Source organism: Girardinichthys multiradiatus, chromosome 24 (genome assembly GCF_021462225.1).
Source record: "Girardinichthys multiradiatus isolate DD_20200921_A chromosome 24, DD_fGirMul_XY1, whole genome shotgun sequence".
Lineage (NCBI taxonomy): Eukaryota > Metazoa > Chordata > Actinopteri > Cyprinodontiformes > Goodeidae > Girardinichthys > Girardinichthys multiradiatus.
Genome location: NC_061816.1, coordinates 2,161,484 through 2,187,893, shown reverse-complemented (window position 1 = coordinate 2,187,893; position 26,410 = coordinate 2,161,484). Strand labels below are relative to the sequence as shown.

Genomic DNA, 26,410 nt, shown 5'->3' with positions numbered 1-26,410 from the left:
CCTCTCTTCACCTGAGTGTCCAAAACATACGGCCAAAGGTCTGATGATACGACAACAAAGTCGATCATCGATCTCCTGCCTAAGGTGTCCTGGTGCCAAGTGCACTGATGGACACCCTTATGTTTGAACATGGTGTTCATTATGGACAATCCGTGACTAGCACAGAAGTCTGATAACAAAACACTGCTCGGATTCAGATCGGGGAGGCCATTCCTCCCGATCACGCCTCTCCAAGTGTCACTGTCGTTTCCCATGTGGGCGTTGAAGTCCCCCAGCAGAATAATGGAGTCCCCGGGAGGGGCACTATCCAGCACCCCCGACCGGGTACTCCTCACTACCGCTCGGCCCGTAGGCCGAGACGACAGTCAGACACCTATCCCCAACCCGAAGGCGCAGGGATACGACCCTCTCATCCACTGGGGTAAAGCCAACACGAGACGGCTGAGCTGGGGGGCAGTGAGCAAACCCACACCAGCCCGCCGCCTCTCCCCGTGGGCCACTTCAGAGTAGAAGAGAGTCCAACCCCTCTCGAGGAGATGGGTTCCGGAGCCCACGCCATCCGTGGAGGCGAGCCCGACTATTTCTAGTTGATATCTCTTGACCTCTCGGACAAGCTTAGGCTCCCTCCCCCCCAGCGAGGTGACATTCCATGTCCCTAGAGCCAGCCTAAGCATCTGGGGATCGGGCCGCCAAGGTCTCCACCTTCGTCTGTTGCCCAATCCTCTTTGCACCGGTCCCTCACGGTTTCCCCTGTAGGTGGTGGGCCCACTGGGGGATGGCCTTGCGTCTCTCGTTCGGGCTTGGCCCGGCTGGGTCCCGCAAGGAGAACCCCATCCACCAGGTGCTCTTGGACGAATACCGACCCCAGGCCTGGGTCCAGGGTGGGACCCCGGCTCCACCGGGCGACGTCACGTGCCTCGATTTAGTAGTCGTCATGAGGGGTTTTTGCATCTCTACCCCTCCTTGAACCGCCACCATAATGTGGTGGAGGGTTTGAGTGCTTGAATGATCCTAGTGGCTATGTTGTCTGGGGCTTAAATACAACTGGTAGGGCCTCCCATGGCAAACAGGCTCTAGGTGACGGGTCAGACAAAGAGCGGTTCAAGAACCCCTCATGTTAACTTTGAAGTTTTTAAAATATGTTTTGCTCTCTGATGCATGCATTTATTCGGAAAGCTGTTTATCCAGTAGTATGTCAGGAATTCCTCTACCAACATGAAGGTGATGAAAATGAAGTGTCTCTAAGATGAACAAGAACCAGTCTCTCCAGTACCTCCTTGAGTTGTTTCATTTATAAACCCATGAGAAGGGCTTACTGAGTTCAGAACCATGTACAGGCTGCCTGCAGTTGCAATAATGGGTTATTCTTCTATTGTGACATGATGCTTTGCTTCATTCACACTTCCTGTTTCTGCCGTCTGAATCATTTCAGTGCTTCCACGTTCAGTTGGGTTCACACAGGGATGGAAATTTCTTCAACATTTTAGATTTAACAAGCAGTAAGTTTGCTGTTTTTCTTTCTTCAACTTGGCCTTTAGTAACTTTGCCCTTTGTTTTTTGATCTGGTTGTTTTTAGAGCATTTCTACTCAACATAACCAACAGTATACAGATTTGTGTGTTTATTAGAACAGTCTAATGTTTAGTGGACTTTAATTATTATGGTTTGTCATATTCCTAAGCCGTAAACCAAACTATTATCTCATCATTTATTATCTCTCATCATCTTATCATGAAAAACTAGTCCTCTTGAAGCTCATCAACAGAATGCCAAGAGTGTGCGGAGCAATAATCAAAGCAAAAGGTGGCTACATTGAAGAACCTAGAATATAAGACATATTTTCAGTTGTTTCACACTTTTGTGTTCAGTATATAATTCCACATGTGTTAATTCATAGTTTTGATGTCTTCAGTGTGAAGCTACAATATTCATAGTCATGAAAATAAAGACAACTCTTTGAATGAGAAGGTGTGTCCAAACATTTGGTCTGTACTATCTATCTATCTATCTATCTATCTATCTATCTATCTATCTATCTATCTATCTATCTATCTATCTATCTATCTATCTATCTATCTATCTATCTATCTATCTATCTATCTATCTATCTATCTATCTATCTATCTATCTATCTATCTATCTATCTATCTATCTATCTATCTATCTATCTATCTATCTATCTATCTATCTATCTATCTATCTCTATCTATCTATCTATCTATCTATCTATCTATCTATCTATCTATCTATCTATCTATCTATCTATCTATCTATCTATCTATCTATCTATCTATCTATCTATCTATCTATATAATGTTAGTGTGAAGCACAGAGTTATGCACACAGAGCAGAATTTGAATCACCACCCACTGCAGTCTACAGTCATTGCCTCTTGAGGTACGTCAGATCACAGTTGTTTTGTGTCTTGCAGTTCTATTGTTCATTCATTTGTTTCACTGATTTTCACAGGAAGTTGTCCCCACAATAACTCTTAATGAATATATAAAGATAATAAAATCAAGTTATACTAAACTTAAAGGATAGCAGAAATAATTATCTGGGTTTACAGGTAAAAATACAGAAAACTAGGATGATAAATGTAGGACAAATGATATATCGACCAGATTAGTTCTGCATGTTGGTGGAGAGGTTTATCCAGAATAAACTAAGAAACATTGATCATTTTTGAAATATGTAATCTGTTACACATGTGGACAAAATTGTGGGTACCCCTCAGTTAATGAATGAAAAACCCAAAATGGTCACAGAAATAACTTGAATCTGACAAAGGTAATAATGAATAAAAATTCTATGAAAATGAACAAATTAAAGTCAGACATTGCTTTTGAAACATGCATCAACAGAATTATTTTATAAAATAAACTCATGAAACAGGCTTGGACAAAAATGATGGTACCTGAAAATAATGTGACCAAAGGGAGATGTTAAATCAAGGTGTGTCCATTAATTAGCATCACAGTGTCAACATTCTTGTAATCAGTCAGTGGGCCTATATATAGGGCTACAGGTAGTCACTGTGCTGTTTGGTGACATGGTACCACACTCAACATGGACCAGAGGAAGCGAAGGAAAGAGTTGTCTCAGGAGATTAGAAAGAAAATTATAGACAGGCATGTTAAAGGTAAAGGTTATAAGACCATCTCCAAGCAGCTTCATGTTCCTGTGACTGCAGTTGCACATATTATTCAGAAATTTAAGATCCATGGGACTGTAGCCAACCTCCCTGGACGTGGCCGCAGGAGGAAAATTGATGACAAAACAAAGAGACGGATAATATGAACGGTAACAAAAGAGCCCAGAAAAACTTCTAAAGAGATTAAAGGTGAACTTCAAGCTCAAGGAACATCAGTGTCAGATCGCATCATCCAACGTTGTTTGAGGCAAAGTGGACTTAATGGGAGACGACGAAGGAGACCATGGTTGAAAACAAATCAGAAAAAAGCCAGACTGGAATTTGTCAAACTACATGTTGACAAGCCACAAAGCTTCTGGGAGAAAGTCCCATGGACAGATGAGACAAAAACTGAACTTTTTGGCAAGACACATCTGCTCCTCTACATCGAGAGGAGCCAGTTGAGGTGGCCCGGGCATCTATACCGGATGTCTCCTGGACGCCTTCCTCGGAAGGTGTTCCAGGCACGTCCCACTGGGAGGAGGCCCAGGACACGCTGGAGGGACTATGTCTCTAGGCTGGTCTGGGAACGCCTTGGGCTCCCCCCGGAGGAGCTGGAGAGCTGGAGGAGGTGTCTGGGGAGAGGGACGTCTGGGCGTCTCTGCTGAGTCTGCTGCCCCCGTGACCTGGTCCCTGATAAGCAGAAGACAACGAGTACGAGGCACATCTGTCAGGATCTGCCATTTTGGACTTTTTTTTTTGTGTGTGTTTACTTTTCAGTTAGGTGTTTCTATTTCTTTGGGTTTAGTAGTTATGTTTGTTTATGCCTTCTGTTTCCTGATAGTTTTGTTCTCTCCGATGGCTCCTAGTTATAGTAGTTATTTTTTCCCTCGCCCATAGTTCCCTTGGTGGTTGCTTTCTCATTTATTCATTACTTAGAATGGTTTTCGCTTATTATTATTATTTACGCGGAGGTTTGTTTCTCCTTAGATTATTTGTCCTCCCTGATTCTTTATATTTTTAGTTCTATGTATTTAGTTCCTCTCTGACAGTTGTAATAATTATTGGTCACTTCCCTTTACGTTCTTGTTGGTGTTTTAGATTGTTGGGTGTATTTGACTTTCGCTTCCCTGCTCCTCCCTGTGAGTTAGTGTTTTATCCTTAGATCTAGTTTCCCTTTGGTTTATTTTATAGTTTAGATTCTCCAGTGTCCCTGTGTCTCCCAGTCCAGTCACCATAGTAACCATTTATTCCCTCAGTCTCCACAGCCAGTTCCCATACCTGTTCCCACTTCTCCTCTGATTACCTTAGCTTCCTCTCATTGGTCCACTCTCCTCCTCTCCCTGCTTATATTCCTGCTTGTTCTAATTATTCTCCGCTGGTTGCTTCCATTCTACCCCGTTCACCACCCCTGTTTAAGTTATTTTGGTGTTAAGTTTCTTTATAGAAGAGAGTAAGTTTGAAGCTACTCATGTAAAGCTTGAAAAAATCTTTAATTAAAGAATGAAGCCTTCTCCAAACATGCTGCTGCCCAGCTCTTGTCTGCAGTTTGATCCACTACAGCTACAGACTCTGACAACATCAGCTCTATGTTGCCAGATGAAAAAATGAAGCATATGAAGAAAAGAACACTGTCCCTACTGTGAAACATGGAAGAGGCTCTGTTATGTTGTGGGGCTGCTTCGCTGCATCTGGCACAGGTTGTCTTGAATCTGTTCAGGTATAAGGAAATCTCAAGACTATCAAGGGATTCTAGAGAGAAATGTGCTGCCCAGTGTCAGAAAGCTTGGTCTCAGTCGCAGGTTATGGGTCTTGCAACAGGATAATGACCCAAAACACACAGCTAAAAACACCCAAGAATGGCTAAGAGGAAAACATTGGACTATTCTGAAGTGGCCTTCTATGAGCCCTGACCTAAATCCTATTGAGCATCTTTGGAAGGAGCTGAAACATGCTTTCTGGAAAAGGCTCCTTTCAAACCTGAGACAACGGGAGCAATTTGCTCATGAGGAGTGGGCAAAATACCTGCTGAGAGGTGCAGACGTCTCATTGACAGTTATAGGAATCGTTTGATTGCCTCAAAAGGTTCTGCAACTAAATATTAAGTTAAGGTACCATCATTTTTGTCCAGTCCTGTTTCATGAGTTTATTTTATAAAATAATTCTGTTGAAGCATGTTTGAAAAACAATGTCTGACTTTCATTTGTTCATTTTCATAGAATTTTTATTAATTATTACCTTTGTCAGATTCAAGTTATTTCTGTGACCATTGTGGGTTTTTCTTTTATTAACTGAGGGGTACCAACATGTGTGTAATAAGTGGACTAACCCTCAGCTCTGCTGCAAAGGTTGAACAAAATTAAGATTTCTCACCTTAAAGGCACATTGTATTCTAAAATCATCTAATAAATAACCATTAAAACCGAACAAGGAAAATTCTAACAGTTCATATATTTCAGACAGATTACATTCAATGTTTCTACAGGGCAAATATGGAGAAGCCTGTAAAGCAAAGGCTTTTGGAAATCCTCCAAGATTTAGGAGAGGTGGAGCTGAAACTTTTCCACTGGTACCTTCAAAATGCTGAGTTACTAGATGGATTTGGAGCCATCAAAAAGTGCTCTCTGCAGAGAGCAGACAGAGTGGATACAGTGGAAGTGATGGTGGAAGAGTATACCACTGATCATGTGATAGATGTGACAAACTTAATTTTAAAGAAGATGAAGATTACTGAAGGTCAGTAAAAAAAATATATTAAAGAATACATTTCTTTTCAGTGAAATGAATAAAAATAAAACATTAAAACTTTCCAGCATCATTTTTAGGCTATACAGCTATTTAAAACAGATGTATTTTATCCAACAGGAAAAACCTCCCACGTGGTGTTGAAAAAGCCATCAACCAGTGAAACGTTATCAGGTGGGTTATGAATAGTTTGAATGTGTTGGGAATACAATGTTGCTCTTGTAGCCAAAGCAATGATGTTATCTGTCTTCATATGGTGAAAGTTTCCCACACAGAGGTGCAAAGAACCAAATTCAAACAGAAAAGAAGCAAGAAAGACTCAATGCTGATTGGATCGGCCCATTTCCTAAGGAGAATGAAACAGAAGGGGCTGGCTGACCGTCTACAGAGCAGTAAGAGGATTTCTAAACAGATTTAACCTGCTGTAATAACACTGTTACGCCCCCCCCAAAAAGGTCACAACATATATAATGAGGACATGGAGACAAAATATGGATTCAAACATTCTGTTTATTGATTACTTTGTTTCTTCTATTCAATTCAATTCAGTTTATTTATATAGCGCCAATTCACAACACATGTTGTCTCAAGGCACTTCACAACAGTCAGGTACATACATTCCAATTAATCCTAACAATTGAACAGTGCAGTCGGAGTTAGCTTTTTATTCAAATTGGATAAAACGTTTTTCTATCTAAGGAAACCCAGCAGATTGCATCTAGTCAGTGACTTGCAGCATTCCCTCCTCCCGGATGAGCATGTAGAGACAGTGGACAGTCACTGGCGTTGACTTTGCAGCAATCCCTCATACTGAGCATGCATGTAGCGACAGCGGAGAGGAAAAACTCCCTTTTAACAGGAAGAAACCTCCAGCAGAACCAGGCTCAGTGTTAGCGGCCATCTGCCATGACCGACTGGGGGTTTGAGAGAACAGAGCAGAGACACAAAAAGAACAAAGAAGCACTGATCCAGAAGTACTTTCTATGGGAATAAAAAGTAAATGTTAATGGATGTAGCTCCTTTAGTCGTTTCATCTAGAAAGAAAGAACAGATAAAGTCTGAGCCAGTTTTCAAGGTTAGAGTCTGAAAGAGAGCACATATAATTAGTTACAGTAAAAGCTCAGACAATTGCAATGTCTAGGAGAGAGAAAGGGTTAAACACTAAAAGACAGGGCTATGTGGATCATCGGTAGAGGGTGAGCATTAAGTTGTTGCCAGCAGAAGCTTGGACGATTCCCCTCTCCAGAAAAGTGTCGCAGGCAGACACAGAGCCAGGCCAGGTGTAGCTTCTAGGAATAGAAAAGAGAGAACAAGGTTAAAAGCTGAAATAACAGCAAACAATGCAAAATTGGAGAGTATTGTGAGAATGTAGCGAAGAGGGTGAAGTGGTTGTTATCTCCTCCAGCAGCCTAAGCCTTCTTTGATTTTCCTGAAATCCCTCTTAACTGCTGTTTTTAAAAAAAAGAGACAAACTCCGAACCCATACCTCCCCATGTCCACAAACAAACCCAAAAGTACAAACCGAAAGATGGACCTGATGAGCCGGCCAAAAAGAATCAACAGGTGCGGCAGCGGGCCGACCCTATACAGGACCGTCGAAGCCACTACCAACACCGAACTAAGAAAAAAAAGAAATCCCAAAAGGAAAAAAAAGCAAAAACAGTACAACCGGTCTCATCAGGCCAAAATCAGAACAAAAGGCTAAAGCTACCAACAAACTACTGCATGGCAAGATGCTGCTGCGGCCTGCAGTACTGACAACCAGCTGGGAGTGTGCACACATGAGACGCGCCCCAGCATCGGAAGCGAGAACGCAAATGAGAGAGCGAGAAAGGGACAGACAGAGCGCTTGAAGTCCAGCCTATTTATAGGATGGCGAAGACAAACGGTGTACTTAGGAAGCGCACAAAAAAAAAAAAAAATTAACCAACACTGAACAAAAACACTAAGACTTAAGCCAAAAATACAAAAGAACAAATCTAAACAATAATAATAAAAATAATAGTAATAATGTGCCCAGAGCACATAACAAACACGATATATTAGGCCGTCGCTACAGAGCACTGTTCACTAAAACCAGCCGCCACAGAGACAGTTTCTTCCCCCAGGCTGTTTCTCTGTTGAACATTCAATAGAGTACAAAACAACAGCATACAGCTGCTGCAAATGCACCTTTTTATTTATATATGTGTATATTGTACATTGTAAATATGTATATTCTGTAATGCAAAAACAAAACCAAAGAGCAAAGTGTATCGGAGTCAAATTCCTTGTTTGTATGTACGAACTTGGCAATAAAGCTGATTCTGATTCTGATATTAAAATCTTTTAGTAAAGGAACCCAAAACATTTTTCAGAGTAATTTTGGTGAGTAAATAATAAAGACCTGGAGACTAAAACACTGAGGCTGCTTATTATGGTTTCAGAAACGTCAGCTTCGGTTTGCCAACGGAAACTTAAATCTGGTCTGAAGAAGAGGTTCCAGTGTGTGTTTGAGGGAATTGCTAAAGCAGGAAGTCCAACCCTTCTGAACCAGATCTACACAGAGCTCTACATCACAGAGGGAGGGACTGGAGAGGTCAATGATGAACATGAGGTCAGACAGATTGAAACAGCATCCAGGAAACCACACAGACCAGAAACAACCATCAGACAAGAAGACATCTTTAAAGGCCCACCTAGAAGAGATCAACCAATCAGAACAGTGATGACAAAGGGAGTGGCTGGAATTGGGAAAACAGTCTTAACCCAGAAGTTCACTCTGGACTGGGCTGAAGACAAAGCCCACGAGAACATTCAGTTCATATTTCCATTCACCTTCAGAGAGCTGAATGTGCTGAAAGAGAAAAAGTTCAGCTTGGTGGACCTTGTTCATCACTTCTTTACTGAAACCAAAGAAATCTGCAGCTTTGAACACTTCCAGGTTCTGTTCATCTTTGATGGTCTGGATGAGAGTCGACTTCCTCTGGACTTCCACAACAAGGAGATCCTGACTGATGTTACAGAGTCCACCTCAGTGGATGTTCTGCTGACAAACCTCATCAGGGGGAGACTGCTTCCCTCTGCTCTCATCTGGATAACCACACGACCTGCAGCAGCCAATCAGATCCCTCCTGAGTGTGTTGGCATGGTGACAGAGGTCAGAGGGTTCACTGACCCACAGAAAGAGGAGTACTTCAGAAAGAGATTCAGAGATGAGGAGCAGGCCAGCAAGATCATCTCCCACATGAAGACATCAAGAAGCCTCCACATCATGTGCCACATCCCAGTCTTCTGCTGGATTACTGCTACGGTTCTGGAGGATGTGTTGGAGACCAGAGAGGGAGGAGAGCTGCCCAGCACCTTGACTGAGATGTTCATCCACTTCCTGGTGGTTCAGACCAAAGTGAAGAAGGTCAAGTATGATGGAGGATCTGAGACAGATCCACACTGGAGTCCAGAGAGCAGGAAGATGATTGAGTCTCTGGGAAAACTGGCTTTTGATCAACTGCAGAAAGGAAACCTGATCTTCTATGAATCAGACCTGACAGAGTGTGGCATCGATATCAGAGAAGCCTCAGTGTACTCAGGAGTGTTCACACAGATCTTTAGAGAGGAGAGAGGGCTGTACCAGGACAAGGTGTTCTGCTTCATCCATCTGAGTTTTCAGGAGTTTCTGGCTGCTCTTCATGTCCATCGGACCTTCATCAAGGATGGAGTTAATTTGCTACAAAAGTGTGATACAAGCTCCCCAAAATCTGAAATTCAAGCTAAAAAATTCAAACTTTTCTATCAAATTGCTGTGGACAAGGTGTTACAGAGCCCGAATGGACACCTGGACTTGTTCCTCCGCTTTCTTCTGGGTCTTTCACTGCACACCAATCAGACTCTCCTGAGAGGCTTTTCAAAGCAAACAGAAAGTGCTTTAGAGACCAATGAGGGAACAGTTCAATTTATCAAGGAGAAGATCAATGAGAACCTGTCTGCAGAGAAAAGCATCAACCTGTTCCACTGTCTGAATGAACTGAATGATCGTTCTCTGGTCCAGGAGATCCAACAGTCTCTGAGTTCAGGACGTCTCTCCACAGATAAACTGTCTCCTGCTCAGTGGTCAGCTCTGGTCTTCATCTTACTGTCATCAGGAGAAGATCTGGATGTGTTTGACCTGAAGAAATACTCTGCTTCAGAGGATGCTTTTCTCAGGCTGCTGCCAGTGGTCAAAGCTTCAAATAAAGTTCTGTAAGTATACTCCATTAGGACAAATTTATATAATAATTTACTGCAGTTGTCTCACCTTTCTCTCTTCAGGCTAGAAGGCTGTAACCTTTCAGAGAGAAGCTGTGAAGCTTTCTTTTCAGTTCTCAGCTCACCATCATGTCAAGTGAGAGAGCTGGACCTGAGTGAAAACGTCCTCCAGAATTCTGGAGTGAAGCTTCTGTCCTTTGGGCTTACCAGTCCACACTGTAGAATGGAAATCCTCAGGTCAGTCACTCTGGTCACCTGCTTATTGTTAGCAAACTGTCCTTCAGCTGCAGTGAAGACCCTGACATTTGTTTTAAGTCACCCTCAGGGAATCACATTTGGAAATAATGTTTTTCACTTGTTTTTCTTTTACACATTTTCAGACTAAGTAACTGTAACCTCTCAGGAGACAGTTTTAAACCCCTGTCTTCAGTTCTCATGTCACCATCATGTCAAGTGAGAGAGCTGGACCTGAGTAACAATAATCTGCAGGATTCAGGACTCAAGCTAGTGGTTCCTGCACTGAGGAGTCTGCACTGCAAGCTGGAAAATCTTAGGTCAGACCAGGTTTTTGTTTTACTCCTTGTCTTGCAGTTATCTTAAACGTTGAACAAACCTTTGCGTTGTTGCCACATGTTGATGAGTTGGTCCTCTATCTCTGACATCCACCAAACCTTCTGGTGCATCATGTCAGTTGTTTTTTCTTCTTTTTTTCTATTCTTCACTGTGTTTCCATCTCCTTGATGTTTGATTGACTACACGTCACCTTCATCAGGCTGCGTGCTCGTTGTCCTCGGGGAACACCCCACACAATCCAACATGTTGAATATCTTTGATTTAAAATCAGAACTGTTCCGACATCCTTCCTCACAGACTAGATCACTGTTAAGACATCACACATAGCAGGAATGTCTCATAAGATTATGTTTAAAATCCATTATAATAATTGGGATGTCCTTAAAATGTTTGAAGGGAAAGATCGGGTCAAATATAGGCCTAATTATCCTGCCGTGTGAACCAGGCATTAGATTTCTGGTTACTCTCCTCACCTCTAGCTACGTCACTAGGTGGAGAACAACCATGTTTTAACCAACAATGCTCCAGGCAGACACACACCTACAGTCTGTGTTAAACAGAGACTTCACAAACTTCATTGTTTTAATTTTATTCTCTATCTGCTGATGGACCATTTGTTCGCTACTATACCTCCCAGTGTCATCTGCTACTATATACCCCAGGATGGTCTGCAACCACAATTCCCAGCAGGAATTGCAGCTGATAAGAAGGGGTGTCACTGCTCTGATGTCACAGTGGGCTATATAAGGACATGGGAGATGCCCCTCCTTTGCTTTTTCTCTCGCTGGAAACCGAGACACGGTTACCATGCAGCAGAGGCGCATCATTCTGGAGAAGAAACCACACATGGGTTTTCATTAATTCTCCCCACTGGCCAAACCCGTGAGAAGAGTTTTCTGAAATAAGAAGACCAGTAGACTTTACTTTATCGATCGAAGGCATGGATTTAACTTGTAACCCAAGAAAAACCCACAGAGGTTTTCCCAAGAGACGAAATTTTCCTCTTTGTTTTTTTTCCAGTCGACTGCTGACGGTCCATCGTATTTTTCCCATTTTGCCAAAGGAAGAAGGCCGGCCGTCTTTGAGTTTGTCACTGACACATGACAAAACCTCCTTCCCTCTTACCCTGCTCCAGAGAAGATGACACCAAGTAATCTAATTTTGTTTTATTTCTATTAGAAATAGCTTGGGCAGGATAGAGTAGGATTTTAGGGCGATTTAGAATCACCACCTATAGTCCAATGTGTTCCAAGTTAAATGTGCATGAAATGTCTTATTGAAACTTTGGTTGCTGTTGGACTCCGAAAGCTGCCGCCCTTTTAAGCTGTGCGTGTCTCACTGTGTTTGAACACCTGAACTCAGACTCAGGTGAACTTAAAGTTGGACTGCTAGACACTCATGGTGGAATACTCACTATTCCATTGTCTTCCCTCCTCATGTTTTTCCACTGGTTGCCACCTAAAAGTTTTATGACCCCTTGTGTTTCACTGAGCTCCAACTGTGGGGGTTTTATGACTGCAGCCTGGTGGAGGCCACTCCCAAAGTTTCGCCCAGTCCCATATTTTCCCTTGTTTTTGCCATAACTGCTGGTTTGACTTTCATAAACACTCAATGTTGTTTTATCTTGTTTAGTTTGTTATTTTACCCCTTTTGTGTAGAAGCTTTTCATGCTTGATTAGGTGAAAATTATCGAATCAGAATAGCAAGGTGTATCAGGGTTGTTGATTTAATAAATATTCACATAAATAAAGAGAAAGCGTAGTGTTTATTTCCATATTTTCCCTTGTTTTTGGCATAACTGCTGGTTTGACTTTCATAAACACTCAATGTTGTTTTATCTTGTTTAGTTAGTTATTTTACCCCTTTTGTATAGAAGTTTTTCATGCTTGATTAGGTGAAAATTATCGAATCAGAATAGCAAGGTGTATCAGGGTTGTTGATTTAATACATTTTCACATAGATAAAGAGAACGCGTTTGTGTTTATTTCCTGCAAGAGTTATTTATCTTTCAAAATAAGGTCAAAGTTTCCCCACCTTTGGTGAAGCGGTTGATAAAACAGTGACATCTAGTAATAGTTATCAATTATTACTGAGAATGTAATAATTGTAATTATCAAGGGCCTTGAGCCATAATTACAATACCAGAGAACATCTCTGATTTCGATTCGTAAGTAATGATTTTTGGTTAAGAAATTTATTTTTTCCTAATTATGATTTTCAAATATAATTCTTGATAAATATTAATTAATCAATAATCATATTTCTTACGCATTTGGCGTCCCTGGGTGGGCCTTAAAAGGACATACATCACTGTTGCACAGAGTAAACAATTGTGATATCCTTGGAATTTAAGAAATTTATTGTGAGATTTTTGAGTTTTGCAAGGGTGCTTGAAGCCATAGGATATCTTGACTAGAAGTTTGCTCAATTCTACTGCAGAGGAGTGATAATAATCTTTGAGAGGGGCTTTTTCGATGCAAGGTTGAAGTTTGGTACAGCTTGTGGTGTGAGACTTAAAGTTAATTTCCAGCTGGCCAGCCCTGCTATGCGTGGAACATCAGCTGCAAAACCAGCAAAACTAGCTGTGATAAGTATAGCAATTAAATTCCTGTTAGGGTAGGAGGCATCCTATCTGCCTCTAGTGTCTGTAAGGTGCAATCAGCTGTTACCAAAGCAACAGAATTCCTGCCACAGTTGCAGGCTTCCTATCTGCCTCTGGTGTCCATTGGGTGTAACTACAGCTGTGACCAACTCTCTCAGACAGGTTTAAAGCAACACTTACATCTAGTGGCCATTAAGTAAAATTGAAGTTGCAGCTTGATTTTCCCCATTGCAGACCTGCATTCGGTGCCATCTGGTGGTCACTAGTGATAATTGCAGTTCCAACAAAGGATATTTCCTACTTTGATTTAATCATTTAGTTCATTAACATGGCAGATAAGTCCATCACCTATGATCAAAGGGCATAACTTGAACTGAAAGTTGAAGTTATTGAACATTCATTACCACTTCTGCTCTAAAATTTAAGTTTTTTTTGCTAGGTTTTGTGTGAAGCATGTTTGGTCCGACTCATACAACTAACTTAGTTGTCTAACTTTGTAGGGACAGCTAGAAGGTAAGTGATCCATAGTGGGCACCATTAACATTCATTTGAAGCTAGAAATAGTGCTTGAATGTTTTAGTTTGCGTATTCCTTTTTTTCTCTAAAAAAATAAATATTTTTTTGTTTGTTTGCTGCATTATTTCCAGTAAACCATAGGGTAAGCCACAGTTTGAATATTCAAACCTGCGCACCCATTTAAAGTACATAATTCATCACTGAACAGCTTAGTCTGTTTGTGTTGCTGCTAATGGACTTTAGTGATCATTCATAACTGAACAGCTTAGTCTGTTTGTTTTGCTGCTAATTGACTTTAGCGATCATTCATAACTGAACAGCTTAGATTGTTTGTATTAGTGCTAATTGACTTTTGCAATCATACATAATTGAACAGTCTATTTTGTTTGTATTACTGCTAACTGATTTAGTGGTCGTTCATAGCTGAACAGCTTTGTTTGTTGTTGTGCATTTTGGCCAAAGATGGAGAAAACATCCCAGACTGCAGCTGGGGATGTTGGTCAGGACGACTCCATAGGAATGCAGGCACAAGAAGTGATTGGGTCGTTGATCCTGTTATCCCCAGATGAGCGTAAAGGTCTCAATGATTATGGCATTGAGCAATGGGAAGCAAGGATTCAGGAGTTGCTCCAAGTCATTAAGGACCCACCAAAAGACAGACTGGTCGCCGATCTGTTAGGACAGCTCACTCTTTTGTATGAGGGAATGTTAATGTTGGAAATTGACCAGCATGTTAAATTGCAGTTTGACACTTTGCAGACGGTGGATCTCCCTAAGCGGTCTTCTTAAGGGTGAACTAACAGACCTTGAAAATAAGTTGGAGACAGCTGACTGTAGCCAAGCCACACCCCATCCTTGGAGGACTGGGGGGACGAAAATAAACCTACCTCACAGGTTGATACCTTTGAAGGTGAGCCATACCTGCGATACCCTGAGAGAACCTGCAGGTCAGCTCTGGAGGAAGTAGAAGCTGTTCTCCGGAGATTACCTTTCCAGTCTCGTGGGTTTCCCCATACATCCACCGAGTCCAGAACAGGTGTGAAAAGTCAGACTAGGTTCAGTAGTGCGGTGTCCCACCCCACTGTAGTAAGCAGCCATGAACAATACCTAGCCGCAGATCCAGTAGAAGTAAATAGTTCAAGGTTTAGAGGCGAGCAGCCTTAAAATTGACTGGCAGTACTGTCCTCTACGATCCCTCACCTCCGCCAAGGCGACAGGAGAGCTGTCCTTGGGACTCAGGTGGTTCATACTGCCCTCAACCGAGGCCCAGGACCCGAGTCCAGGGAGCACCGGGCCCACCGTTGTACCCTTAGGACCCTCCACTGCTTCCTCCGAGGGTGATGGTGATGCACTGACACACTGTGGATGTAGTAGGAGTGAACTCTTGGATGATGACTCAGATGGGCCAACACCTATCCCTGAGAGTGAGTCTCTTGCCAAGGACATAGAGGGTTTCGACCCTAATAATGCAGAGTCAAACATTAATGATTATCTTAGGGAAGTTGAACGCTGTCTTTTAGATTTGTATTGCCCATCAGCACGGGAAAAGTTGAAGCTCGTCTGAAAGACAACATCTAGGAGCGTCCATGTTTTCATGGAGAGCCTGCCCTCTAGAGTCCGAGACCATTATTCAACCCTCAGTGAAGCTTTAAGGGAAGAATACTCTGTGTACATGGACCGGGCCTCCGCAACACCTGGTGCTTTCACCATCCAGCAAAAGAAAAGCGAAGCACCCAGGGAGTATTACCAGTGCTTGAGAGCTGCTTACTTCCAAGGACGCAATGCTCCAGGCATCGAGGAGGAGCTTGCTTTTAAATCCCTGTTCCTCCACAACCTTCATGAAAGTGTGCGATAAGGGTCTATGTATTGCAGAACATAGACCCTTAGAACGCATGAGACCCACAGGAAGTACTGTATGCTCAGATGCCGTGGGAAACACTTCCTTGCCCGACCAAGGAATCTGAGGGTGAGGCTTGGTTTTTACAGGTACAGACAGAAAGAAACAGCCTGGCGTTGGAAGGTCAGGGAATGCCTTCAACCAGAACCCATGTTAAGAACAGGTTCAGGAAACCAAAGTCTGGTATACCGGATAATGTCCGGTTGAGCACACGCCCTGACCATCAAGCGAGGCCTAAAGGTAAAACTGATGGAAAAGGCTGGAACCGACATGCAGAAGGGATTATGGGGAAAGAGATGGAGGATGCCTTACGCAAGATGGTGACAGAAGTGGCACGCCAGGCCACCACGCCACCACAACCCTTGAAACAGGAAGCCGATCCTACAGTTAAACCAGACCCAAAATCCCCGTCCACGGCCACCAGAATCTACCTGGTCCGGTGTGGAGGCAAACCTGAGAAACCTCAAGAACCCCTTGGGACCTCGTTGGGAGAGACAGCAAGGACTCCCTTCCTAAAATTGTTGGGCATACTAACCCACAACAAACGTGCCCATCGCCTATACTGTCCGACCGTTATAGGGGTGTGTGTTAAGGCGAACGCACTCCTGGATACAGGATCAGAAATTAACCTGATGTACTCAACCCTGTTTGAGGAAGTGAGTAGAGCCATGCTCGCCCTTGGTGTTGTAAATATGAATCTGAGAATATTATTTAATATTTAATATTAATATTTTAATATTAATATTTAATATTTTATCAAATAATATTTCGGTCTGTTAAGGATTGTCCTGTGAATACCAGCCCAATAAGGCGATGGTATTAGGACAGAATAGAAAGGTGTGAGACGAGCTCTGGCATTATTGAACAGCATAAACTCTGCACACATATGGAATGAATTCACACAATTTCTTAAAATACAAGAATTTATTAACAAAAATAAGTCAACTCAAAGTCAAACATATTTCAATCAACAAACTCTTTACTATGCTAAAACAATTCAACTAAACTACCAAGCAGAATGAAAGAATAATGAAGACTAATGGGCTATGTACAATATCAACAAGTTGATTAAAGATGATTGGAAATCATGACCAAAAGAGTGATGCAACATTACCATGCAATGTTTATGTTTGAGAACCAAGGATTATCTTGAAGAATCTGGAAGTGAAGTTAAGTTAGTCTTGGAACTAACTTAGGCAATAATCAGAAAACGTTTAGACCACCCTTCACAATGCAAGATCAGATAAAATATTATTTTAATAAAATAATGTTTTAAATAATGATCTGCTGAATAAAACCAAACTCCTGGATGACTAATTCTCAACGGTGTCTAATTAACTGCCTTAATTTATTGAAATAATATTTGAAGAAATATTATTAAGGGAGTATTTTAGAAAAGAGCCAAATCTTTCTGGAGAAATGGGGCTTAATGGTGTTTACTTAGTTATCAAATCTAGTAAATGATGTTCAGGGGCTATTATTCACTAGCTTGAAAACCAACAACCTTTCTTTTGAACAGTCTTTAGTAGCACATGTTCTCTACCGGTTAGCCGTTAAGCTAACAAAAGAAGCTAATAGCTTAGCACCAGAATCAACACATATCTTTAAAATACCAGGGTTAATAAAGGGTTAAAATGCATAAGCGCGGACGGCGCGTTATGAGCGATCTTCTGTTTAAAATCACCCTTCAAGTAAAGTTTATCTTAGCTTTAAAACATACAAAGAACACAGAACCGGCGCATGCCGTAGCTAGCCCACTAGCACTAAAGATCACCAGGTTCCACAACAAAACTTCATAACATGAAAACGTTTAGGTCATTTCATCCTAAACCTATCTGTTAATCTGCCCAAACCTAACCTCTGACCGTAGCGAGGATATGTTGTCCAAGGGCGATGAAGTTTGACGAAACGTCCACAGTCAACAAGCGGAACCTCTGCGTTCGCTCTGTGAATGATAGGGTTAGCTTCCCGCTAACTTCCTCAGTTCCTCCCGATCAGAAGGTGCGTTCGTTCTGTGAACAAAATGGATAGCTTCCCGCTAACCTCCAGCTGTGGATGAGGAACGAACGTTGTCCACTGCGGTCTCTGCCGTCTTCCTTCAGGCTTCTCTCGAACACCATTTGAGTCTGCGGGGCCTCGGAGAGACAGTCAGCAATGCTTGTACCTTAATTATTTGCATTCATGAATGAAAATACTGGATACACAAACAGTATTTCATTCTACTTAACTTTGCATATGATTGATGATCGTATGGCTTTGGATCCAGTTGAATTTTATGTCTTTTTGCCAGCAAAAGACATCAGCGCGCTTTCCTCTCCTATCCGGTCCCTATGGAAGGCCGTGTGGAAGAGAAAGACTTGTGGAAAGGTGGGTGCTTATATGCGGCAGTATCATCGCATGAAGTCCGCAGTTACCCCCTTTCCTGGCTGTGCTTTTATTTAGGTAATGGCGCCACAGGAAGTCCGCAGTTACCCCCTTTCCTGGCTGTGCTGGAAGAAGGTTAATGCACTTTATTTTGAAAAGTTCCAGGAAAGTATGTACTGGAGTTTTAGTGTTGAAATCCATGGATGTAGGTCCCAACATTGGTAAACCATTTCAAGTTGAGGGTTGTGATGTAAACATCTCCAGGTACGCCAAGGACTGCTCATATATAACCAGTCGGGCGTGGTTGGATGTTTCATTCCAAGACATGACTTTGGTGCACCCCATTTACATTTGCACATTGGACACAGGGCCTCTCCTTGTTGACCAGGACCTGCTGGATAGGCTGGCTCCGCTCATTGACAACTCTGAGCCCAGGTGGAGGTGCCAAAACCCCTGGGTGCAAGCAGTAAACCACCCTTTGCAACCAACCAAGCTTCCAGCTTTGAGGGGCCCAAAGAACCTCTAGCGAAGCTCATGCCTTCGACAGAGCCAGTTTCGGGGCCCCCTGGTGCACGACTGCACCCGACCACCCAGGGAACTGCGCTCCGCAGTCATGACTAATTTCTTTGCTCTTTGAAAAGTACAGGTGTGAAATCTTACAACCCCGTGGCCAGTCTGCTGAAAGCAGACTGGCCACGCCATCTTCTGAAGGCAACCGGAGTGTGCACCCTCATTGTGCAGGTTGGCAAGAGGCAGCTCTCTCATGCTTTTAGTGTTGTTCAACACCTGCACCCACCAGGTTGTTTGGGCCAGAGCCAACGCTCCCTCAAGTCCCTTCTTGGGAACCCCTGAGGTCATGTTGTCAGGACAAACCTTTCCTCCTCAGGCCTGCCAAGTCATTAGTGAGACCAATTCACTAATACCGCAGCGAACAGCAGGTGTACCGATCCACCTGATAGTCAAAAAGGGACATAAACTTCAGAGTACCCGTGTTTTCTTCCAACCTCTTCCCTACTTCCGGGAACTGAACCTGGTAGTTTGGTAGTCTGTGGCACACCCATGCTTGAGTTTTTCCTTTGGTGGAGAATCCAACCCAAGTGCCTATCCAGGTAACCGCAAGAAAACCCCTGGGGATGCTCATAGACAGCTCTTTGCATGACTTCGAGCTAACTACCCCCGTCATTGGAGACCTGCCCTTATTCGTGTCCGGTAGACAGGACTCTCCAGACATTTTGTTCACGTTTCTGTCGGACATGATCACAGTTGAGAGACATGAAGTTTTAACAACCAAATCCACCTGCGGTGTTACCCTGGGGGCTGAAGACAACCTGGTGGTGTACGTACTGGCAACACACCCAGGGAAACCAGGTCAAGAAGAGCCGGGGACCCAGGACTCATCCAGCGAGTCTTACTCCGGTTTTGAGACAGAGGTCAACGAGCAGTTGGAGAGAGCCAATGCGCTAAGCACCGAAGCGGAAAGAACAGCGCTTAAGAAGCTGTTTTAGAAATATCAGTCAGTGGGCTCAAACGGCATCGAGCCCCAAGCCAGTAGGATCCGGGCAATCCAAGACATAAAGGCTCCAATGAATGTGTCTGAACTTCAAAGTTTCTTAGGGGTCTGTAACTACTCCCGCCAGTTTATGGAAGACTATGCGGAGATGGCCAAACCTCTCACAGAACTCCTACGCAAAGACACGCCTTTCACTTGGGGAGAAACCCAAGAGCATGCTTTCCAGCTCTTGAAGCAGAAACTTGGTTGTGCTCCTTGTCTGGCCTACCCAGATAAGGGCAAGGAGTTTCACCTTGAAGCGAGTTTCTTTTCCCAGGGTCTAAGTGCTGCATTGAAGCAGAAATATGACCAAGACATGCAAGTTGTCACACACACAAGCCGACCTTTGAGTAACATAGAAGTTAAGTTCTCAGACTGTGAGAGGGCTCTGCTTTCTACAGTCTGGGCAGTTGAACATTTCCGCAGTTACATTGGGGGCAGAAAGTAATTATTGAGACTTCCCCTCAACCGGTCAGTTTCCTGAACAGCGAACGGTTTAGAGAAGGAAGAGTGTCCAACAGTAGCATCGCAACATGGATGATGGCCCTCCAAGGTTATAATGTTGAGGTGAGGTACAGTCAGAATAATAAAATGGTGTTGGGGCAGGGGTTAGCAGAATGCCAGCACTGTGAATGCGACACTGTAGCGACCGCCATTGACACACCTGCCTTCGCCCAGTTTTCTTCGTCAAGTAGCCGTTACTTCGATGAAAACGTGTGCGAAGGGCTCCCAAGAGCTTACATTGACGGGTGCGCCTTCCTTCATGAAGGTTGACCACAAGCTGGTGTGGACATCATCTGGGTTGGACACCACAACACCGAACCAAACCACTGCCAACTGGGGCTGAAAACAAGTCAGTATGCAGAGATTGTAGCAGTACTCATCACCTTCCAGCAGGCTACAACCCTGGACATCAGTGAAACTGACCATAGGGGGGTCATATTAGCCTACGCTCGTGACTCTCCTGTAGGGGGTCACAGTGGTTTTAAAGCCACACTTCATACCCTCCAACAGGTGGCATACTGGCCTTCGATGGCTCACGACACCCAAGTCTACATCCAAGGATGTTTGACCTGCTGTCAGTTCCAACTATCTCCACTTCAGCGAAGGGGGGTTACATTCCCTCGGGCCCACCTGCAAATCGACTGGGTTAGTCCAGTCCTAAAATCAACCAGAGGTAATAAATACCTCCTACCAGTGATATGCAGTTTCACTAAGTGCGTTGAATGCTTAGCAGCACCAAACGATGCAGCTGTAACCACGGCTTTTCTTTTACTGAGCCATGTTTTCAGCCGGTGGGGTCTTCCCCTGTCCATCAACTCAGACAGAGGAGGAAGTAAAATTTCACATTCCTTGCCACCCACAATCATCGGGTGTTATTAGTACTTGAGTCATTTTTGGATGACTAGTTTTTACTTCTGCTTTAGAAAGTATATTGAAGTAATGCTACTCATACTTTAGTACAGGTTTGAGCTAATTTACTTTTTTTCAGGTAACAATGTAGGTTGGTTTCAGAAGGCGAACGAGACTAGGCAGTGTCCACCAGGTGAAGATAACCAGCCACATACAACATTTAACAGTTATAGAGGATTCAAAGTAACTTGAACTTAAACATGGATGTAAATGTCAAAAATATCAACGTAAACACATGAGCTCATTTCAACTTCTTGTTGTTTCTAACAGTATTTTCAGTCAGTGTTGAAGTGACTCTGATCAAATAGTTTTCTTGAGAATAAGACTAAGTCCTTGTATATCTGATTTTTATACTATTCTATGTGTAATTTTGACTCAATTTGTCTCATTAGACTCAGATACTGTAATCTCTCAGAAGAAAGTTGTGAAGTTCTGGCTTCAGTTCTCAGCCTCCAGACGTCCAGTCTGAGAGAGATGGACCTGAGAAACAATGACATGCAGGACTCAGGGTGGAAGCTGGCATCTGCTGCCCTGGAAAGCCCAGACTGTACGCTAGAAATGTTCAGGTAAGGATTCATCCTACCAATGAAAATGAGTTTATATTTATTAGAAACACACAGTGTCAGGATCTGTGGGTTTTGTGTTGATTTCCTTTTTGGGCTGTTTAGTGTTTCTATTGGTTTAATAGCTGTGTTTATTGATTGCTTCTGTTTACTTTGTACTGCCTTTCCTCTTGCTGTTCCCCTAGTAGTTCCTCCTCTTCTCCTTAGATCCCCTTCAGGTACTATTTACTCAGTGTTAATTTCCCTTTTATATTAGTAATTCTCCCCAGCCTTATTTCTGGCATAGTTCTCCGTATTAGTCTCTACTGTTTAAGTTCCTTCCAACAGGTTTTAGTTTATAGTTATTTGTTTCTTCACCAGGCTTAGTTCCACTTGTTTACCTTTTAGTTTATAGTAATTCAAGGTCTTCGCTTCCCTGCTCTTCCTTATCAGATAATGTTATCCTTAGATTTTATGTTCCCTTTGGTTTTCTTATAGTTTAGTTTCCTCGTGTCCTTGTGTTTCCTAGTTCTTGTCACCAAGGTAATCATTGATTCCTTCAGTCTCCACGGCCAGTTCCCGCACCTGTTTCCACTTCTCCCTCATTGGTCCACTCTCCTTCTCTCCCTGCTTATATTATGGAAGCAAATCGTTACCATATTTCAAATGAAAAAGCATTTTCAGAAATGCTTTTTCATTTTAAGAATGTGGCTGCATTGTTTGACACATAAATGAAATTAGGTATCAATAATCCTATTTGCATTTTAATTTTCTTTTTCAAGACTGCTCATTCTTTCACTTAATTAAAATGAAAAAGAAAAAGACATTTGAGATTTATTTTTCAAAATATGCCCCAGCAAATAGATATCAAAATTCAATTTGAAATGTAAAATTTGAAAATGAAAAAGCATTTCCAGAAATGCCACTGCTCCTCCACATCGAGAGGAGCCAGTTGAGGTGGCTCGGGCATCTATACCGGATGCCTCCTGGACGCCTTCCTCGGGAGGTGTTCCAGGTATGTCCCAGCGGGAGGAGGCCCAGGGGACGGCCCAGGACACGCTGGAGGGACTATGTCTCTCGGCTGGCCTGGGAACGCCTTGGGCTCCCCCTGGAGGAACTGGAGGAGGTGTCTGGAGAGAGGGACGTCTGGGCGTCTCTGTTGAGTCTGCTGCCCCCGCGACCCGGTCCCGGATAAGCGGAAGACAACGAGTATGACGAGTACGAGTACTTTTTCATTTTAAGAATGTGGCTGCATTATTTGACCCATAAATAAAATTAGTAATCAATCATCCTATTTGTATTTGCATTTTCTTCTTCACGACTGCACATTTTATGCCATAATCAAAAAGAAAACAAAGCAGACATTGCTTTTTCATTTTCGTGGTCTGCCCACAAAGTACTGCCCAGAACTCGAAAACGAAAAAGCATTCCGAGCGGCGGGTGCAGCAGAGTGACGTCAGCAGACGCTCTTCCTCAGCTCCCTGCTGTTGAAGCTACCCATCTTTTTCGGTAGGGGGCGCTGTGAACGTCTGCATTGCATTACATTGCAAACGTGCCGAGAAACTGATTGAATTGCAGCAGGGCCGAGCTCAATTTGTGGCAGTGGCAGGCAGAACTGGTAGTTCCGGTGGCAGGCTGTGGCATCCTCGTGGCAGCCTTATGGCCTGGGACATCCAGCATGCTTTTAAACATTTATTTATATTTTTCTGTGAGTGACAATTCAGAATGATCTATAATAAACCGGCTGTTTGTGCAATAAATCTTTGTCATCCTTTCAACACGTCGCACATACACATAGTGCTATTTATTTTCCATGTCAAGTAAATACAATCACCTTATGTTATGGGTCTAAAGCTGTTTATTAAATAATAATCAATAATGAAATCATTATGTAAAGGTAACAGGCTATAACAACAATGACATCCCATTTGCCGATAATCAGCATCAGCTTCCACAAAAACAGCGGCAACCGCATTGGCAAGCTTTTACAGCCGATCTGGCACCTTCTGGCATCCTCGCGGAATCCCGTGCCACCCTGCGGCAGGCTGTGGCAGTTCCGGTGGCAGGGTGTGGCGGAACTGCCACAGCCTGCCACCGTCATTCAGCTGTGCCCGCAGTTCGGAATGCTTTTTCGTTTTCGAGTTCTGGGCAGTACTTTGCGGGCAGATCACGAAAACGAAAAAGCAATGTCTGCTTTGTTTTCTTTTTGATTATGGCATAAAATGTGAAGTCGTGAAGAAGAAAATGCAAATGCAAATAGGATGATTGATTACTAATTTTATTTATGGGTCAAATAATGCAGCCACATTCTTAAAATGAAAATGCATTTCTGGAAATGCTTTTTCATTTCCATATTTTACATTTCAAATTGAATTCTGGTATCTATTTGCTGGGGCATATTTTGAAAAATAAATCTCAAAAGTCTTTCTTTTTCATTTTAATTAAGTGAAAGAATGAGCAGTCTTGAAAAAGAAAATTAAAATGCAAATAGGATTATTGATACCTAATTTCATTTATGAGTCAAAGAATGCAGCCACATTCTTAAAATGAAAAAGCATTTCTGAAAATGCTTTTTCATTTGAAATATGGTAACGATTTGCTTCCATATTATATACCCAGTTCCTCTAATTATTCTTCGCTGGTTTTTCATTTCATGTATACCTTGTTTGTCACGTCTTTCCCCGAGCTCTTTGGATTATGCTTTTTGTGAATTCTCTTCTGTGAATTTCCTATGGCCTTGTAAGTGCTGATCTCCGAGCCTTAATTAAAGAAGATCTGTTTTCAATATGCTGTGCACAAGCGACTGTTTGCATTTTGGTCCAAAACAACCTCAGATGGTGACACACAGAAGATTACATGTTTTTAAACCTAATATCCGTGATTAAATGTTTACTAAATCAGGCAGAGAAATTTTCATGTCTAACATGGAGATAGATTTGCTTCAATACAATAGAGACAAATGTTTCTTTCAGCGGTCTCAGAAAGTTTATGTATGTAAAGGAAGATCTGCCTTTCACCTTTAGCAACTATGTCTAAACAAAATTAATTACCTGACTCAGTATTCTCTTATATATTTCTTTGTCAAAGAGCCAAATAATGTCCATGTTTTCTTGCTGAAGGTAGCTAATGGCCTGACCCCTCTACTCCTTTCAGGGAGCCTGCTGGAGTCCGATGGTTGAAACCAGGTCTGAGGAAGTGTAAGTGTGTTTTTCATTTGATTCATGACAACAAAGCAGCTCACATTCAACCATCTTCAAACTGTCCATCACTCATTCAGGAGTCATCATCAAAGTGTCAATAAATGATCAATAACTGCAGCTGGATTGTGTTTGTTCTCTCCATCAGATTCCTGTCAGCTCACAATCGACACAAACACAGTGAACACATTCCTTAAACTAACTGACAACCAAAGGAAGGTCATCATTGCACCACAAGAAATGTTATATCCTGATCATCCAGACAGGTTTATTCTTCCACAGCTGCTGTGCAGAGAAGGCCTGACTGGCCGCTGTTACTGGGAGGTTGAGTGGACTGGAGGTGTTCACATAGCAGTGAGTTACAAAGGAATTAAAAGGACAGACGACATAGGTCTCTGTTGGTTTGGATGGAATGCTCAGTCCTGGAGCCTGAAGTGCTCTGATGGTGGCTATTCAGTCTGGGATGATTTCAGAGAAACAGCCATTCCCTCCTCCCCCGTCTCCAACAGAGTAGCAGTGTACATGGACTGGCCTGCTGGCACTCTTTCATTCTACGAAGTCTTCAGTAACACTCTGATCCAAATCCACACCATCAACACCACCTTCACTGAACCTCTCTACCCTGGATTTATGTTGCAGCCAGTTTCCTCAGTGAGTTTGTGTTTAATTTAAAATGAACAGATAGTTTAATCTTTATTTATATCTTCAGCATTTGACTCTTAGAATGTGTTACTGTTTTAATGTCCTCAGGTCAGTTTATTTATATAGCGTCAATTCACAACTCATGTCATCTCAAGGCACTAAACAATTTAGTTCAATCATACACACTGATTCCAAGTCAAGTACATCAATTCCAATTGATCCAAATAATGCAGTGCAATTCAGTTTATTATTCAAATTGGTTAAAAAGATTTTTGCCTAAGAAACCCAGTAAATTTCACTGAGTCAGCGACTTGCAGCACTGACTCCTCCTGGATGAGCATGTATCGATGGTGGAAAGTCGATTACATTGTGTTGTTGACTTTGCAGCAATCACTCATACTGAGCAGGAATGTAACAGTGGAGACGAAAAGTCCACTTTAACAGGAAAAAACCTCCAGCATATTCAGATGTTGTTTCTTTGTGAAAAAAAGTAAACAGTTAATGGCAATAGGTGCTTGATAGTAGAAAAATGTAAATAGGATATCTTGTTTAGTATCACTTAGAGTCAGGTCAGCTCTTTCAGAACTGGGCTACCTCTGGACATCTTCGAGATATCATCTGTTCTTCCTAAGTGTGCTCTGTCCGCTTGTTGTCCATAGAATGTTCAGTTCAGACCTGATCTACTCTTGCCAGGTCAGCATGCAACACTTAGAGGTGCCTGAAATGCAGGACCTTCCCCTGATATGCAGGCTTTGTTGTCCCAAGAGGAGATACCTCTCTTCTCTCCAGGGCTTCACATCATGCTGATCCCCTTTAGAAATCTGATGCTCAAAGATTGTTTTATTTTCTTGTTTCCTGTGTTGTGAATTACATTTTCAGCTGTGCGAGAACTATAAAAGCATTGTAACTCATAGTCTTGGGCAGAGAGGGCAGATCAAGACACTTGTTTGTATTCTGTCCATTCTCAATTCTTGCAAAAATTTATTAAAGTGCCACTTGATTGATTTTCACCGA

General features: G+C 42.6%; 3 protein-coding genes across 10 annotated transcripts in view; 2 read left to right on the top strand and 1 right to left on the bottom strand.

Annotated features, from left to right (window-relative positions):
* LOC124861391 (NACHT, LRR and PYD domains-containing protein 3-like) overlaps window positions 1-26,410 on the bottom strand; it is a 923,911-nt gene that overhangs the window by 112,810 nt on the left and 784,691 nt on the right. The window lies entirely within an intron of this gene.
* Window positions 1-26,410, top strand: part of LOC124861426 (gastrula zinc finger protein XlCGF57.1-like) — a 1,067,819-nt gene that overhangs the window by 648,529 nt on the left and 392,880 nt on the right. The window lies entirely within an intron of this gene.
* On the top strand, window positions 1,454-26,410 carry LOC124861411 (NLR family CARD domain-containing protein 3-like). The gene is made up of 10 exons (XM_047355158.1): window positions 1,454-1,499; window positions 5,618-5,868; window positions 5,998-6,051; window positions 6,141-6,269; window positions 8,304-10,095; window positions 10,165-10,338; window positions 10,482-10,655; window positions 21,408-21,581; window positions 24,711-24,754; window positions 24,903-26,410. Exons 2-10 carry the CDS (start codon window positions 5,625-5,627, stop codon window positions 25,424-25,426), a joined length of 3,309 nt encoding a protein of 1,102 aa, XP_047211114.1. The 5' UTR covers window positions 1,454-1,499; window positions 5,618-5,624; the 3' UTR covers window positions 25,427-26,410.

Coding starts and splice junctions, on each gene's coding strand:
- LOC124861411 (XM_047355158.1), top strand. CDS start 5,625: ATGGAGAAGCCTGTAAAGCAAAGGCTTTTGGAAATCCTCCAAGATTTA. Junction 10,096..10,164: donor AAAGCTTCAAATAAAGTTCT/GTAAGTATACTC, acceptor TTCTCTCTTCAG/GCTAGAAGGCTGTAACCTTT. Junction 10,339..10,481: donor TGTAGAATGGAAATCCTCAG/GTCAGTCACTCT, acceptor ACACATTTTCAG/ACTAAGTAACTGTAACCTCT.